We start from the raw sequence: 17,183 nt of genomic DNA, 5'->3' as shown, positions 1-17,183 counted from the left end.
CAGAATGAACGATGAACCTGCTATATCCTCCGATCCTCCTCTATCATGAATATCAACTTTTTTCTACTTCAATCATCAGCAAAAGTGTCTTTACCTCAAGCAATATATTGTGAAGAAACTGGTGGTGGCGCAGTTGGCTAGCGCGTAGGTCTCATAGCTTTACGAGTGATCCTGAGGTTGAGAGTTCGAGCCTCTCTCACCCCATTTTTTTTTTTGTGTGATGATAAGGAAAGATCCGACGAACGTCCTAAACCAGCCACTCCATGACTATTAGTATCACACTTCATTAAACACACTTCTATTAGTATTTGTTGCACTCCATGAAAAGGATCTGTTCTTAGTTGCCGCAGTATCAACTTGTAGGGATTTATAAAAAAAAGGCTACTGTTGAATAAAGGTATTCTCTTAATTTGTTGATTTGATTACCTCGTTTGGTGGTAATAGATTAAGAATCTAATAACCTATGATAAAGACATGATGCATGTTTGTGGATGTATAATGTAAAACGCAGTTATTTCGGCAGTAACAGATCTTTTTCAATGATCCTGCTGAAGGGTTCTTTTACGACTGTCAGTTATTTAAATTAGGTACTCGCAAGTAATAAATCAACGGAAGTACATGTCCTAACTGGCATGCCTACCAACATTCAGAAATCTGTTGCAGAGAAGAATCCTATAACAATGTGTCACCGCCGGAGACAAAGTCAGATAACATGCAAACCAGTTAACCAGACTAGCTCCTAGAGCCAGTAAACAGATTGTCGATTATCGATTATGGAAGAACAAACAACATCTTTATTAACCCTAAAATTCGTGACGAATATAAAATTAAAAACAAAAAAAAAATAATCTTCCCTTGCGAATATAAATCTACCACTGGTCCTAAAGTTATGCACCATTACCTAAAATTCGTGATTATGACACCATCATCCACAAGGTAAGTTATAAGAATATGCTGAATTCATTAAATATCGCTCTTACATATAATCATCAAAAAAGAAATCCTCATATGGTAGAAAATAAAAAAACAGTCAAACAAAAACTAACGAACAGAAATCAACCTAGATCCTATCAACATCTTCTTCAATAAATTCAAGATAACCACCTTCCCCTTCCTCTTCTTCACCTTCGTCAATCGTTGATCTTAGTATTATCAGGTAATTCACCATAAGCTTTTAATAATCTAGATTCATCACTATTATATTTCAATATAATATCAGCTTTATCATCTTGATAATCTCTTAAACCAATTAATATTTTTTTTTTTTTGATCAGCAAAAATAGATAGATATATATTAAAAGGATAAAAGAATAAATAATTACAGAGAGAAAGAAAAAACAGAAAAGCCTTTGCCACATAAAGTTTCCTTTTGTCCATTTTCTACACCTGGAGAAAGGTAAGACATCCCACATAAAGTTTCCTTTTGTCCAGAAAATCTTAGTCTTGTTTTCGAGAAACACCATTTGTACCGCTTCCCCTTGTGCCCAATAAAATCCAAAAGCGTGGTAGAAAAAATTCCGTATCTTAGTAGCCACTGGACAATGAAGTAGGAGATGGTTCGTCTTTTCTGCCTCCAACTTACACATAATGCACCTGTTTGCCATAGGTCTCCCCCTACCCATCATAACATCTTGGGTAAGTATGGAATTTTGGTGTACCAACCAAATAAAGAATGATATTTTAGTTGGTACCTTACTATTCCACACCGCCATGTAAGGAAAGTCCGCAAGGGTTTTAGTAGAAAGAGCATCGTAGCAAGACTTAACCGTAAAAATTCCATCCTTAGTGTGCTTCCAGACCCAAGAGTCTTCACTCTCACTAATGACAACTGTATCCAGCAGGGCAGTAAGTCTCACTGCTTCTAGAATCAGTAAGTCTTCTTCTCAACCTCAATTGCCTAATTCCCAGCCCTCCCTCTTCCTTTGTTCTACACACTTTATCCCAAGCTACAAGTACATATTTCTTGTCAATTGTGTTGCTGCCCCAAAGAAAATCTCGCATTATTTTATTGAGTCTCTTCTCCACCGAAGCTGGCATTGAGAAGACTGACATATTATATATAGCCATAGTACTTAGCACATTTTTCAGCAATACCAACCTCCCCCCATAAGTCAAATTTCTTCCGTTCCAGCCTTGGATCATCTTTTCTGTCCTTTCTATAACCAAGTCCCAAATGCCTTTGTTGTGGTACTGTGAGCCAGCTGGCATCCCTAAGTAAATAATGGGTAGATCCTCAAAAGTACAACCCAAACTAAGCTCCACTGTATCATCTGAGTTTGTATCCCTGAAGCTACAAGCAGTGCTTTTAATAAGATTAATACTCAGTCCTGAGCTAACTTGAAAACAAATGAGTAATGCTCTAATATTCAATATCTGTTCAGAGTCATCACTAAAAAAGAATATTGTGTCGTCAGCGAACAATAAATGTGTTATTTGAGTTTCATTCCGCTTCACTGAGAACCCTTTATAAAGCCCATTTTCCTCCATTTTGTTGACTATTTTGCTTAAACCTTACATCACCATGGTAAAAAGAAAAGGAGACAAAGGATCGCCCTGCCTCAACCCCCTTGAGCTCTTGAATTGGTTTCCAGGATTGCCATTGAGAAGAATGGAGAAGTGTGCTGTTGAGATTAAAGTCTTGATCCATCTCCTTGATAGACGCATTTATGTGTCTAATATAGCTCATTTGTATATATTTTTAGTACTCGATATTGTACTTATTTGGTTATTTTATGTATTTGCAGGTGTTTTTGGAAAATAATCTCTTGCGGCGAATTTGGCTAAAAATGTGGCATTTGGACCTCCGTTGATAACGTACCGGAAGCGCCTCAGAAGTGTACCGGAAGTATCCCAGAAATACCCCGGAGGAACCCCGAAAAAAATGCGGAAAATGCCCAGAGGACACTTGCTATACGGACCCTTGATTTTGGATAAGGGGTAACCTAATTACTAAGGGGTGACCCATTTCCAGGAATCTGCTAAAGGGAGACCAGCCACAGATAAGGGGAGGTCAACTTCTCAAATTCAAAAGAAAATTTTGGCGGGAAAAAAGGCAGCAGCGTCAACAGTTTTGGATCAAGGATTTGAGCGACCTAGCAGGCGATTCAATGGGCAAATTTGGTACCCACGGACTCTACAAGACATAAGGGACCTGTTAGAAGCGATTAGACCCATCTAATTGGGCTGGATAAGTCAGAAAATCCACACAAAGTCAAGACAGTGCACACGGTCCCTGTTTAGGGTTTTGAATTGGTTTGGAAGATTTGGGAGAGATTCTTGCGTGGGATATACTTCAAAACAGTTGAGTTCAAGTCAGAGAAGATTTTGGGAGCAATAGAATAGCTCACAGACGCATACAAAGATCGACAGATGGAATTATTGTTCAAACTGCACGTGAAGAATAAGAGATTTATTCTCGAATTTGATCGAGTTTCTAGGGAATCTGAAGGCTATATAAGTGTTGGTTTACATCAAAGAAAGGTTAGAAACCTTTAGGAGAGAGTTTAGAGTCGATGAGAGCCTAGGAGAAGCAATTATAGAGGAGACAACGCTGCTGCTGCTGCTGCCATTAAAGCTTCTGAAGAACACGAAGAACAGACTTGCAGAGTCAGTCGTTCTTTAGCAGACTTATTTTCATACCACTGTCGTTGTTTCACAGCAGTAGATAGTTATCGTTTACAGCAGTCTTAAATTACCATACTCTTTTGTAACAGTGGCGCTGTAACGCCACTACAGCGTTGCTAATTCCTATTTCATCATATAATCATCAATAAAAACATCTATTTTAGCCATGAATTTATCTTGTGAGTGTGTTTTTGGGATGAGGAGCTAAACCCATTAGCCGAGACGACGGAGGAAGCCATTGGTAATTTATTGGTATAATTCTAATTTTTATATTTATTTGCAATATTATTATTTGATTATTTGCACGAATTAAAATTGGATTAATAGTTTTTATTGAGTAATTGTGAATTGACTTGATGAAGCATGCTGGGTTTTAGTAACTTTTGATGTTTTATACTTTTTAATTACAATTATTACTTCAAAAACTTATTTGAGGCAAATATTAGAATTGATTTTAAAGATAAAATTGCATAAGAACTATTTAGAGTTTACTATTAAAATGGTCATTGGTGGAATCCTAGTCTTGGTGTTTTTCTCCAAAACTTTGAATTATTTTATTTAGTTGCCTGTTTAATTTAAATCTAGAAAAAATTGTTTTCTTCACAAGTCTGAAAAGACCCTGTTTTTAACACTACTACAATCACTATTTGAAAAACCATTAAATTTTTGGCGCCGCCGACGCGGATTTGTGTTTAGGTAGCATTTTTTTTTAGATTTTTTTATTATTATTCTTGTTCTTCTTTACGTTTTTGGTTTTTTTTGTTTCCTTGCAGATTTTTGAAGTTGGAGCGAGAGATAAATTTGCCAAAGCTTGTGGTGATTTACTTAAAGTTTGGGAGCGAAAAGCAAAGCTAAAGGAGCGAAAGAAGAAGATTTTCTTTATTTTGTAAAAGAGAGAAAAAAAAAAGAGAGACATTTTTATTTTTGTAATTTTATTCTTTTTTAATTAGACTTTCTTTTCTTTTGTATTTTTTTTTTATGGACTTTGGACATTAATTTTGGGACATTTTTATTTTTAAACCCTACGGAAGGGTACCCTTAAATACAAACTGTGTGCAGGGAAGGACGACGATTACGATATCGTCTCGGCCCCTCGGGTTCGCACACGACATAGGAGTCGTGGCCCGAGTCGACTTCAGCGGTTCTTCGCCCGTCTGGTACGGGAGGTAAAATTCTAAACACCCGCGAATCTCCTGCAAGCGGGTTACTGGACTCCTTAAGGTGAATATATGTTGAGGACTTGAATATGGACTGTTTTTAAATTCCTAGTAAAGGGCAAGGACTGGACCATATAAGATAAGGGTTCGGATTTCATCACCGCTCCCTTCTTGCCCGCCTTAGGAAAACGAAACCTAAAGCGAACCTAAGCCTAAAATTTGGACTAGAAAGAGACCTATAGGGTATCGAGCTTAACAGGACAATCATTCGAAAAATATTGGTTACTCTTTTAAGCACACCTCGAAGTTCTTGACGGTTTCTGCGAGTTGAATGCGTGACTGCGCCGCATTGGATCGGTGAGGTTTTGGGTATCAAAGCTCCTCTGAGCTTCCCTCGCCTCGATTCAACTTGCTTAAACTCGGATTGATTCCAGAGGGGTTTTCTCAAATTGTAACGAATTCCCTTTCGAAGGATTAGAAGCTGGTCTAGAAACAATCTAAGTGGAGCCATCATGCTTGTTGTTTGCTAGAAATCTTTAGGTTTGCTGTGGTAAATTCGAGTCAGCCTGCTGTGTGATTGCTAGAACATTCCTGTTAGGATTTTTTTTTATTTCTTTTTGAATTCTTTTTAGTGTATGCCCGATTTTGTTAGGGCTTGGAAAAGAGATACTCTAGGTCGATTGATTAGCGAAAAACCTAGTAGTTCTTCTGATTTAAGCAGGGAGCTCGAAGATTCTTCTAAGAGCCCTGTTTTTGGAAACTTCAGTTTTGAGAATCTGTCTCTTTGTGAGGAAAGTACCCCTAGTACTCCAGTTGTGCCAGCGATGGAAACTTTGAAAGATTACATGTTCCCAACTAGGACCAACCGAGCTTCATGCATTAAATTGCCAGCCACTACGGCTAATTTCGAGATAAAACCTAGTATTCTTCAAATGATCCCTATATTCTTAGGAAAAGATGATGAGAACCCTTATTTTCATATTAGGGACTTTGAGGAAATCTGTGGGACAATTAGGATAAAGGACCTTACCGATGAAGTCTTGAAACTTAAGATGTTTCCTTTTTCTTTGAGAGACAAAGTCAAGACCTGGCTTAACAACCTACCGTCTGAATCCATAGAAACATGGCAGGAACTTATCGCTGCCTTCTATATGAAATTCTACCCTAAGCATAAAACTGCAGCTGTTAGGCAGAAAATTAGTGCTAGTGTGCAACAAGAGGGAGAGTCTCTTTATAGGTTTTTAGAGCGATTCAATGATCTCCTATCTCAGTGTCCTCACCATGGATTTGATAATATGAAACTTGTACAGATTATTTATGATGGTTTAGACTATTCGACCAAAGCCATGGTTGAGTCTATGTGCGCTGGTGAGTTCACTAGTAAAAATGCTGATGATGCTTTTACCTTCTTAGGAGCTATCGCTGAAAAATCCCAACAGTGGGAATCTTGTGTTGAACCCCCTAAAAGACTCTTGGTCAATAGAAGTAGCACCAATATGGTAGATACGAGTTTTGCGTCAGATGCTAAGTTTGCTGCTTTGTCCAGAAGGTTAGAAGCTTTAGAAATGGGTCAGTCTAAAAATAGGCCCCTTGTTGAACCTAATAGAGCCTCTCAAGTCTCTAGTTGTGGAATAGAGCCCGATAATTCATTTTGGGAAGGTCAAGTTAGTGAAGAACAAGCCCATGCTGTCTATAACAACTCTAGGTTTGAGAACCGTCAGAAGTTTGACCCATACTCAGAAACCTACAACCCTGGTTGGAGAAACCATCCTAATTTCTCTTGGTCTAAGGGCCAGATCAAGGCCAGTCTAGCAATTCTCAGCCTCCCCCAGGTTTTGGTTTTAAGAACTCTTCAGGTCAAACCCAGTTTCAGAACACTTCCGAGAAAAAGATCTCTACCTTAGAGGAAGCTATCACTATGTTAGTAATAACCATGACATGCTATCAAAGAACCACATGAGCTTTCAACAAGAAACTAGGCAAGAATTGAAGAATAATTCCCAGAGTCTTGCCAAGTTAGAACTTCAAGTAGGACAAATAGCTAAGTTTATAAGTGAGAGAGAGGATGGAAGGTTCCCTAGTCATACTGATCCTAACCCTAGAGGAGAGAAATCGTACAATCATGTGAATGCTGTCACAACCCTAAGAAGTGGAAAGAAAGTTGACAACAAGGTCGCCATGCCTGATAGTGAACATGCTGTAGTTCACCCTGCTGAGCCAGAAAATGAGGAGACTGATAGAGTCTCCAAAGAGACCAATGAGGGTCCTGTTGAGCCTCACTTTGTTCCCAGAGCCCCGTTTCCCCAGCTGCTAGTTCCGACTAAGAGGGAGTCCAACTTTAATGATTATTGGAGGTTTTTAAGCAGGTTAATATCAACCTTCCATTATTAGATGCAATTAGGCAGATTCCCTCTTATGCCAAGTTCCTTAAGGACTTGTGTACGCGAAAGCGTAAGCTCAGTGTCCAGAAGAAAGCCTTCATAGCTAGTCATGTGAGTTCTATTATTCAGAATACCACTACTCCTAAGTATAAAGACCCAGGGTCCCCTACCATTTCTTGTACAATAGGTAAGTACCGTGTTGAGAAAGCGTTGCTTGACTTAGGAGCCAGTGTGAACTTACTGCCATACCATGTGTACCTTAAGCTAGGACTTGGTGAGATGAAACCTACCCAGATAACACTCCAGTTAGCTGATAGGTCCGTTAAAATCCCTCGTGGTGTGATCGAGGATGTTCTTATTGAGGTCGACAAGTTTATTTATCCAGTGGATTTCGTGGTCCTAGATACCCAACCTGTCCCCGACCCAGAGAACCAAATACCTGTGATTTTAGGTCGCCCATTCTTAGCTACGTCTAATGCGATCATAAACTGTCGAAATGGTATTATGAATCTATCTTTTGGTAATATGACTATTGAGCTGAATATTTTTAATGTAAACAAGCTACATTCTGAGCTAGATAGCACATGTATTGAAGAGGTGAACATGATAGGAACCTTAGTTCAGGAGTCATTACCAAACATCGTACCGGAAAATACATTGGAGAGTTGTTTATCCCATTTTAGCCTGGATTTCGACGATGATAGTAACATTGAACAAGTAAATGCTCTGTTGGATTCTGTTCCTATGTTAGATATTGATATATGGAAAGATAGGTTCGAACCATTACTAGCTTCTGAGTCTATCTTAATACCTTATTTAAAAGAGCCTCCTGAGTTGGAGTCTAATTATACATTTTTAGGCCCACCCGAGTCTTTCCCTGTGATTATAGCCTCCGATTTGGATAGTGATCAGGAAAGTAGTCCAGAGACCGTGCTTCAAGAAAATAAGGAAGCCTTAGAGTGGACCATAGAAGATATGAAGCAAGCTGAGGATGAACCACCTGATTATGACTTAGAGAAAGCAATTGACCTTTTTCAAGAACCCGATGGTCTAGAAATTAGGAACATTGTGACTAGTCATTGTAGAGGCACCCAAAATTCTAAGTTTGGGGGTAGAGATTGTCAATTATCCCCAATAGAAGTCCCTAACTTGGGACTCAAGCCTAGTGCATCTGAGGTATCGCTTGAGTGTATTCAGACTCCACAACCTGATCCGCCTGATAATGTCCAGGAGAAAATCCAAATGTTAGAGACCCGTTTTTCGGATGAATCTGTTTGCCGAGACACTCATATGAAGCCCAAGTGGGCACCTCAGATAAATCCAGTTGTCTTGCGAGAAACTTTAGATCAGGTTGTGCTCTATCTGCTCATTTTTCTGATCTTGAGCATTTGTCTCCTATTTGTGGCAGTTCTATTTGGTCTTATGGACCCACAATTATTTCGACTATTGGTATACGACTTTGGAAGGTGAAAATTCTTTTTGAGGTATTTGATGTCTAGCTAATGACTATAAATTTAGCATTTACTGGGAGGCTCCCGCGTTCATGTGATACGGTAATATCCTTCCTTATTTCTTTTCCCTCCAGTGGTAATAGTTTCTCCTTGTTCATCTTTTATTTTCATCCTTAGAACATTGAGGACAATGTAAGATTTAAGTTTGGGGGTGGGGAAGAAACACTTTTTGTTAGCTTTTAGTTGCAATAAATAAACTCCAGAGCCTAGAAATTTATGCCTATTGAGGATTGCACTAACTAATCTAAGTGGATGGAAGCATTTTGATTGTAGGAGTTTGAGGAACCAATCTGATTAGATGGAAACATCTAAAGAGTCTATTCATAAAAGCACAGAGCTCAGATGTTAGAAATAACATGATAGTTTCACCATATCTCGTTGAGTCCTTTTCACTTCTATTTTTATTTTATTTTGTTTTTAAACTATGTTTCTCTAAGTGATAGGTGGGGCCCACGATTCAAGTTGTTACCAATGCTAGGGTGAATTAGAGTGATTGAGATACCATGAAAAAAATGAAAAAAAAAAAAAAAAAGAAAAAAAAAAAAAAAAAAAAAAAAAAAAAAAAAAAAAAAAAAAGACCAGACCATTTGACCAAAAGGAATAAATTCAATAAAGTCGACCACTGGTACCCTTGTATATGCCAGTTGTGTTGACCTAGAGTTAGGTTATCGACCACTGGTACCCTTGTATATGCCAGTGTGTTGATATTAGTCAGACTAGTATCTCAATCCATTAGGATAGGTTCATTTTGGCGGAGGCCTTCAGACAGATATGGGAAACGCGTTCACTTAGTAAACATCAAAACCATCTATGTTTTCTATATCCATCTCTTATCTTTCCATGTGATTAGTTTGACTCCGAATATGATGTCCATAGTGCAACTATCTGAGTAGAGCTCTGTCACTTTATATGAATTTTAGTATGCTTGAGTGCAAACTCGTGTACAGCAATTGGAATTTCGCATCAGGGTACTTCTTCCTGTAGTCAATAAGTATGCCAACCAAGGAGATTCTTTAGTGCCTTCCAAGGTTCTGCGTAGATAGCTAAGGTCTGGAGTACAGGTTTTGTGGGTATATCTCTGGTAAGCCCTCCCGAGACTATAACTCGGCCACTAGGGCCACCTAGGGGTTTAAAGGCTTATTGCATACGCTAAATGCAATCGACGATGCCTGCGACAGTGAGTTAGGATTTTATTTTGTAGTTTTGATTTGCTCGGGACTAGCAAATAATAAGTTTGGGGGTATTTGATAGACGCATTTATGTGTCTAATATAGCTCATTTGTATATATTGTTAGTACTCGATATTGTACTTATTTGGTTATTTTATGTATTTGTAGGTGTTTTTGGAAAATAATCTCTTGCGGCGAATTTGGCTAAAAATGTGGCATTTGGACCTCCGTTGATAACGTACCGGAAGCGCCTCAGAAGTGTACCGGAAGTATCCCAGAAATACCCCGGAGGAACCCCGAAAAAAATGCGGAAAATGCCCCAGAGGACACTTGCTATACGGACCCTTGATTTTGGATAAGGGGTAACCTAATTACTAAGGGGTGACCCATTTCCAGGCATCTGCTAAAGGGAGACCAGCCACAGATAAGGGGAGGTCAACTTCTCAAATTCAAAAGAAAATTTTGGCGGGAAAAAAGGCAGCAGCGTCAACAGTTTTGGATCAAGGATTTGAGCGACCTAGCAGGCGATTCAATGGGCAAATTTGGTACCCACGGACTCTACAAGACATAAGGGACCTGTTAGAAGCGATTAGACCCATCTAATTGGGCTGGATAAGTCAGAAAATCCACACAAAGTCAAGACAGTGCACACGGTCCCTGTTTAGGGTTTTGAATTGGTTTGAAAGATTTGGGAGAGATTCTTGCGTGGGATATACTTCAAAACAGTTGAGTTCAAGTCAGAGAAGATTTTGGGAGCAATAGAATAGCTCACAGACGCATACAAAGATCGACAGATGGAATTATTGTTCAAACTGCACGTGAAGAATAAGAGATTTATTCTCGAATTTGATCGAGTTTCTAGGGAATCTGAAGGCTATATAAGTGTTGGTTTACATCAAAGAAAGGTTAGAAACCTTTAGGAGAGAGTTTAGAGTCGATGAGAGCCTAGGAGAAGCAATTATAGAGGAGACAACGCTGCTGCTGCTGCTGCCATTAAAGCTTCTGAAGAACACGAAGAACAGACTCGCAGAGTCAGTCGTTCTTCAGCAGACTTATTTTCATACCACTGTCGTTGTTTCACACACAGTAGATAGTTATCGTTTACAGCAGTCTTAAATTACCATACTCTTTTGTAACAGTGGCGCTGTAACACCACTACAGCGTTGCTAATTCCTATTTCATCATATAATCATCAATAAAAACATCTATTTTAGCCATGAATTTATCTTGTGAGTGTGTTTTGGGATGAGGAGCTAAACCCATTAGCCGAGACGACGGAGGAAGCCATTGGTAATTTATTGGTATAATTCTAATTTTTTATTTATTTGCAATATTATTATTTGATTATTTGCACGAATTAAAATTGAATTAATAGTTTTTATTGAGTAATTGTGAATTGACTTGATGAAGCATGCTGGGTTTTAGTAACTTTTGATGTTTTATACTTTTTAATTACAATTATTACTTCAAAAACTTATTTGAGGCAAATATTAGAATTGATTTTAAAGATAAAATTGCATAAGAACTATTTAGAGTTTACTATTAAAATGGTCATTGGTGGAATCCTAGTCTTGGTGTTTTTCTCCAAAACTTTGAATTATTTTATTTAGTTGCCTGTTTAATTTAAATCTAGAAAAAATTGTTTTCTTCACAAGTCTGAAAAGACCCTGTTTTTAACACTACTACAATCACTATTTGAAAAACCATCACTCCTCCATTTTGATCCCATTCCCATTTTACTCATGAGAGTGTCCAGAAAACCCCAGTTAACTTTATCTTTTACCTTTTCAACATCAAGTTTAAACATCCATCCATTTGTAGCCTCCCTAATCTTAGAGTCAATACACTCATTTGCAATCAAGACTCTATCAATAATTTGACGGTTAGCTACGAAGGCAGTTTGAGAATTAGATATAGTATTGGGAAGTACCTTCTTGAGCCTCGTTGACAGGACATGCGAGAGAATCTTGTATGAAGTATTGATGAGGCTTATTGGTCTGTAGTCTTTGACAGACTCAAAATTGTCTGTTTTAGGGATAAGAGTGACGAACGTGTTATTAGTTCTCCAATCCAAGAAGCCATTTGCACTGAAATAGTTGATCATTCTCATGAAATCATCTTTAATGACCAGGCGCTCTATTGAGTTCCATTTATTTGATAGCCAATATAACTTCTTTCTCTGTAATTTGCAATTCCATCTCTTCACTTTGGGCTGTTGTAATCTTCTCAAACTGTATATCCTCCATGAAAGGCCTATGAATAACATCTTCCTTATATAACTCAGTATAGAACTCCTGCAAGTGCGTACCTATTTGTTGTTGGTCGTCCGTCAGCTCGCTGACGACTCTAAGGCTAGCAATGGTGTTGGCTCTTCTCCTTTGATTCACCAATCTATGAAAAAAATGAGTGTTCTTATCTCCATATTTGATCCACTGACCCTTGGCCTTATTCTTGATCCTCTTGTGCTCCAAATTAGCCCACTTGATATAATCTTTCTTTAAATTTACCCTAACTCTATCTTCATCAGTAGTCATTCTATCTTCATCTGTATGATCCACCATATGTATCTGATCCAAAATCTCTTCCATCTTCTTCTTAGTCTTCCCAAAACAGTCTCTATTCCAAATGCTAAGTTTCTCTTTCACACCCATCAGTTTTTTATAAAAAACAAACCCTGGATTGCCACTAAAAATCAATTCTGTCCACCACTCTTGCATTTTGTCCATCAGCTCCTCACTCACTCTCAAGCCACATAATCTCAAATTTCTGTGGTCCCGAGTTCAGCATAGTTGTTGTTAGCATCAAGGGGGTATGATCAGACACTGGTCTTGGCTTCGCTATTTGCAACGTATAAGGAAACATTGCCTCCCACAAAGGATTGATAAGAAACCTATCCAGACGACTGCAATAAGGATCCACCTGGAAGTTAGACCATGTGTACTTCGCACCACTAAGGGGCAAGTCGATAAGATCGAAATTTGAGATGAAACTTATGAAATCCCTCATTGCTCTGCTAATACCTCTTACTCTATTTTTATCAAGGATAGATTTTGTAACACTCCAGTCACCTCCTAGGATCCCAGGGTAATCCCAGATTCCATAACCTCACCCAATTGTTTCCAAAGATTATGCCTGTCCTTCCTATCATTGGGAGCGTAAACGTTAGAGATGTAAAACACAAGATCATAATTCCTCGACCGAAACAAGCAATTAAGAGAATAAATTCCTTCCAACTTATCTATGAGTTCAAACTTATCTTTCCTCCACATGATGCATATGCCTCCTCTTGTACCCCTAGATGGTATGTAACAGAAATCAACATCTGGATTGCTCCAAACTTCTCTTCTCTGTTGCAAAGTAAAATTTTGCAGCTTTGTTTCTTGCAGCAACACTACATCTGGGTTCCACCTCATTAACATCGAGTTTATAGCTGTACGCTTATCCACATCACCCAAACCCGTTATGTTCCATGACAGCGTTTTCCCTATCATTGAAACCATCTTCCCTTTGCGCTATTTTTTCTTCTTTATTGCTTAGACCCCTCAGGAAAAGTACTTTTTAGTAAGCTTTGCAGCCTATTCTTTTCTCTACTTAGCCTAGCTAATCCATCAACAACGAGATTCACCATTGGTGTTGTAACCTCCACATCTCCACCTTCTCCTTCGCTACCATCTTTCCGACTGTCACATCTATCAATATCACTTATTTGGTCACTTGCCAATTCCCTGGTTATATCCCCATTACCACCAAAACCTACATTACCTTCATCCAGAAGCATCTGTGCCCCTATTAGAGAGTCATCAGTAATACCGTTTTGTGTCACCCCTTTGTTCTTAGCAATCCTAGCTTTCTCTATATCCACGGCTATCATTAGTTCCCCCATTATGCTTTCTTCTACCATACATTCCATCCCCTTCAATGGTAATCCCATAAGACACCCCACAACTTGTACTGCTCTACGAAGTTACCCTTCTCTCTCTTCAATTGTTCTTGCCTTTCTTTTAAATTATCATTAATTATTTCATATTTTTGCTCTGCCCTCTCGAGTTCCTCCGCTTCCCCTGAGTCAGAAAAAAACCCATCCTCGTCTTCACTAATAGACCAATATTGAACATCACCATCCTTGTCGATGCAGCTTGGTGTTGACGGATCAATCCTGTTAATAGGAATTGCGTCAAGAAATTGAAGAGGTTGAGTCGCGGTGGCAAGTTGGGTATCATTTTCTCCATGTTGTTTCTCGCTGCTTCCTTCCTCTCTTACTCGAACCACCTCTGTCTTTTCAAATATTTTTGCTTTATTTGGTAAGACTATGGAGTTTGTTACCTGATTGAGCTCCGGCAATTGCATACTGGTCTATGTATTGCCCCAATATTTTGGCCTAATACCGATACTTGAACAGATTTTCCTAATCCCAACTGGGCCTTTATAAATTCTTCCACGCCGGCTCCATGAGAGTTCTCTATTAGGTAATTCTTCGAGGCCCACAATGAACTGCGCTTCGTCTGCTCGAGTATTTAACTCGTTTCTATGGCTACTTTCCACTAACGTATCTGCTTGAGTATCTTCCCTGTGTTCGGTGTCCGAATTCTCATTTATTTTATTCATTTTTCCTAGATGTTTCCACACCGTCTTAGGAGCCGCTGCACCATTATTTGTTGACCCATTATTATAGGTCATAGCCCTACTTCAATTCTTCTTTTTGTTCTTCGGCACATAGACCCTGTGAAAATGACCCTTTGTTCCCTTTACTCGGGTTGGGTGGTTTTGGGGAGAGCTAATCCGCACCGTTTAAACCGTGAATGCTGCAGATATTTGATGTTCCGCCGGCGTGGCCAGACCGCCTCAGCGCCCTTGTTGCCAAGGGAAACACTCTTCGCACGACCCTTCTCCCTTCTCGTTGCCGACAGTTCGGCTTTCCGTCTCGTTTTCAAATCTCCGCATTAATCTGCTTCCCGATAACATCCCTGCCAAGTACATCCAGCACTATCGGTGTTGTCCAGTTCGGAGCAGCCGCCCAGACTAGATCCATCGAGGTGCTGATCCGACCCGGTCACCAACGGTACCCAACCAGTGGTTTTCAATTTTTGGGGGCTACTTGATCTGCCAACAAGGAATTGACTGCCCTTTCTTGCAAAATCTAACCCCATAAACCAGTCTACAGCAATGAACCTTCCCCTAGAATTGGTTTTGTCGAATATAAGAATTGATGATCCATTCCCGAGAGGCTTCCTCCGGTGATTTGGTGATTTGATACCCCTGGATTTTGCCTCCTTGATCGTGTTCAATATCCACAATGCTCCTTGATAAGGAACGATGCATGAGTTTGTATACCCATTTGATCTCTCAATTATAGTGACCTTGGGATCAATTTCTCTCCAGTTCATACAAATCTCAAAGCTCTTATTTCCAGCAAATGCGAACTTCCTTTTCATCTTGATAAACGCACTGCAAATCTAGATCATTATCAGAGAAGAACAAAACCAGGATCACGAATCTCACTGACCAATATCTCTCGGACCTAAGGGAAAAAATCACACCGGATCTGTCCTTAGACGCCGAAGAGAGTCAATCAGCACATTCCCAATAAACTCAGACCCAAGGGGAAAGAACAGCAATGCTATCCCGTCCTTGGACGCAGGAGAAATTAGGAGGCTGGATCCATAGATGATCGGACAAACGGAGGTTTTTAGGAGAGTTTTTTTTAGGAGAGAGGGCAGAGCAACTTCTACACTATTCCCACCACCACTGATCCATACTTTTTTTATGTAACTTACCTCGGATATGACACAACCTTTTCGTACCATCGATCCCCATGGCTTCACATCTTCCATTCCCAAGCATTCGCAATACTTGTGCATATTCTTGTCCATCTTCTTTGAATACTAATTCTCTCTTCTCGTCGTCGGCTTCGTTCTTTCCCCTCTTTCGATTCTTTCCTCCTTTACCTTTGTTCTTCGGCATGATTGCAAAAACTTAACCCTGATTTCTTGTTAACGAAATTAGATCATGTGTAGTTATAGGATTTTGAAGAAACATATTGTTTCTGGATTAGGAAAGGGCGTATAACTTGCCGACCAAGTTTTGGTTTACTTTCCTAAATTTGAGATGACTGAGGAGTCGTGGGACTCACGGAAATGGTAAATTAACCGTTCGAATCTCCATATTTTTCTCCGGTTTTTTGTGTCCATATATATATATATATATATCTAACTTCCATAATAATTTACCCATAATTTAATTCATATAATATAATTTGATTTCGTCACAGATGATCCGGAGTTGCAAGTCCATGCCAAGTCAGAACCGCAGATTTTTTTTTTCCATATATATATATATATAGGACTCTAACACATGTTGGTAGAAGTCTTTTAGTCTTCTTCCAAAACTCTTCTCTGTACAGTGAATCAGTGATGATCGATTTTTTTTCCTTCGGTTTATTTATGGATGAGTTGACAAACGAAACATACAATAAAAAAATATTAAATGGCTGATGATTGAACGGATTTTCGATTGAAAAAAAAAATATGGTGAAAACCCTGAGATCAATGATGTGCATGGATTTTCGAACGAGAAAAACCAGACCATGCTGCTAACTAATGCTAGCCCTTCAAATAAAAATGACAATATAAAGATCGTATAGGATTATTATGCAATTTGATTAACGATTGCCTCCTATCCCGCTTTCTATAAACTGAACATATTATTTGATTGTGGTGGTGTTACTGGTGTACAAACCCCAAAGAGATGAACCCAAAGAAATGCTTCTCCAATTAGATGGTAAGAAGTCCAAACATAAGGTAAAATGTGCTTCTACTGTTTGTACCTTACTTAATAGGCTTTTTTTTTTTGATAGGCTAAATTAGGTATCAGGCTTTTGCAGTCTTCCTCGTTGTTGAAGGAATCTAAGCCTTTCTCCCTTCCCTACTATATTGCCTTCAGAACACTTATAGCTTCTGCATCTTCTGGATTTGAACGATATGATGGCCTGCTCACTGTCCAATTCTCCCGTAATCCATCAATGACTCAGTGAAGTTCACGGTGGCCTATTAGTTACATAATAGGGTGATAGGCCCTGATTGTAGTATGAATGATATGTACGTACAGTTTGTGGAGTAGTTAGGGTAGTTTAGGTGGTTACTCTATGGATGCTGATACAAATATGTGGTGGTCTATCTGTTTATGATGATGTCAATGAATGGAAATGTATTGGTCTGCTTGTATCTGTGATATCTTCTCTCTGTTTCTATGATGTTCTTCTATTCCTTGTTAGATTTCGTCACTTCTTTATTTTGTTAATTCTTCTTATTTTACCATTGATGCTTGATTGATAAGCCTTGGGCT

At 38.9% G+C, this 17,183-nt stretch overlaps 1 protein-coding gene across 1 annotated transcript; it reads right to left on the bottom strand.

The window, feature by feature from the left end:
* Nucleotides 1–1,130: 1,130 nt before the first annotated feature.
* LOC113339364 (eukaryotic translation initiation factor 1A-like) lies at nucleotides 1,131–15,803 on the bottom strand. Its single transcript, XM_026584652.1, has 3 exons — nucleotides 15,599–15,803; nucleotides 14,842–14,861; nucleotides 1,131–1,259 (listed from the first exon to the last, which is right to left on the bottom strand). Exons 1-3 carry the CDS (start codon nucleotides 15,801–15,803, stop codon nucleotides 1,131–1,133), a joined length of 354 nt encoding a protein of 117 aa, XP_026440437.1.
* Nucleotides 15,804–17,183: the final 1,380 nt, after the last annotated feature.

Source organism: Papaver somniferum, unplaced genomic scaffold (assembly GCF_003573695.1).
Source record: "Papaver somniferum cultivar HN1 unplaced genomic scaffold, ASM357369v1 unplaced-scaffold_21, whole genome shotgun sequence".
In the NCBI taxonomy this organism is placed as follows: Eukaryota; Viridiplantae; Streptophyta; class Magnoliopsida; order Ranunculales; family Papaveraceae; genus Papaver; species Papaver somniferum.
This window is presented reverse-complemented; position numbering and strand designations above follow the sequence as displayed.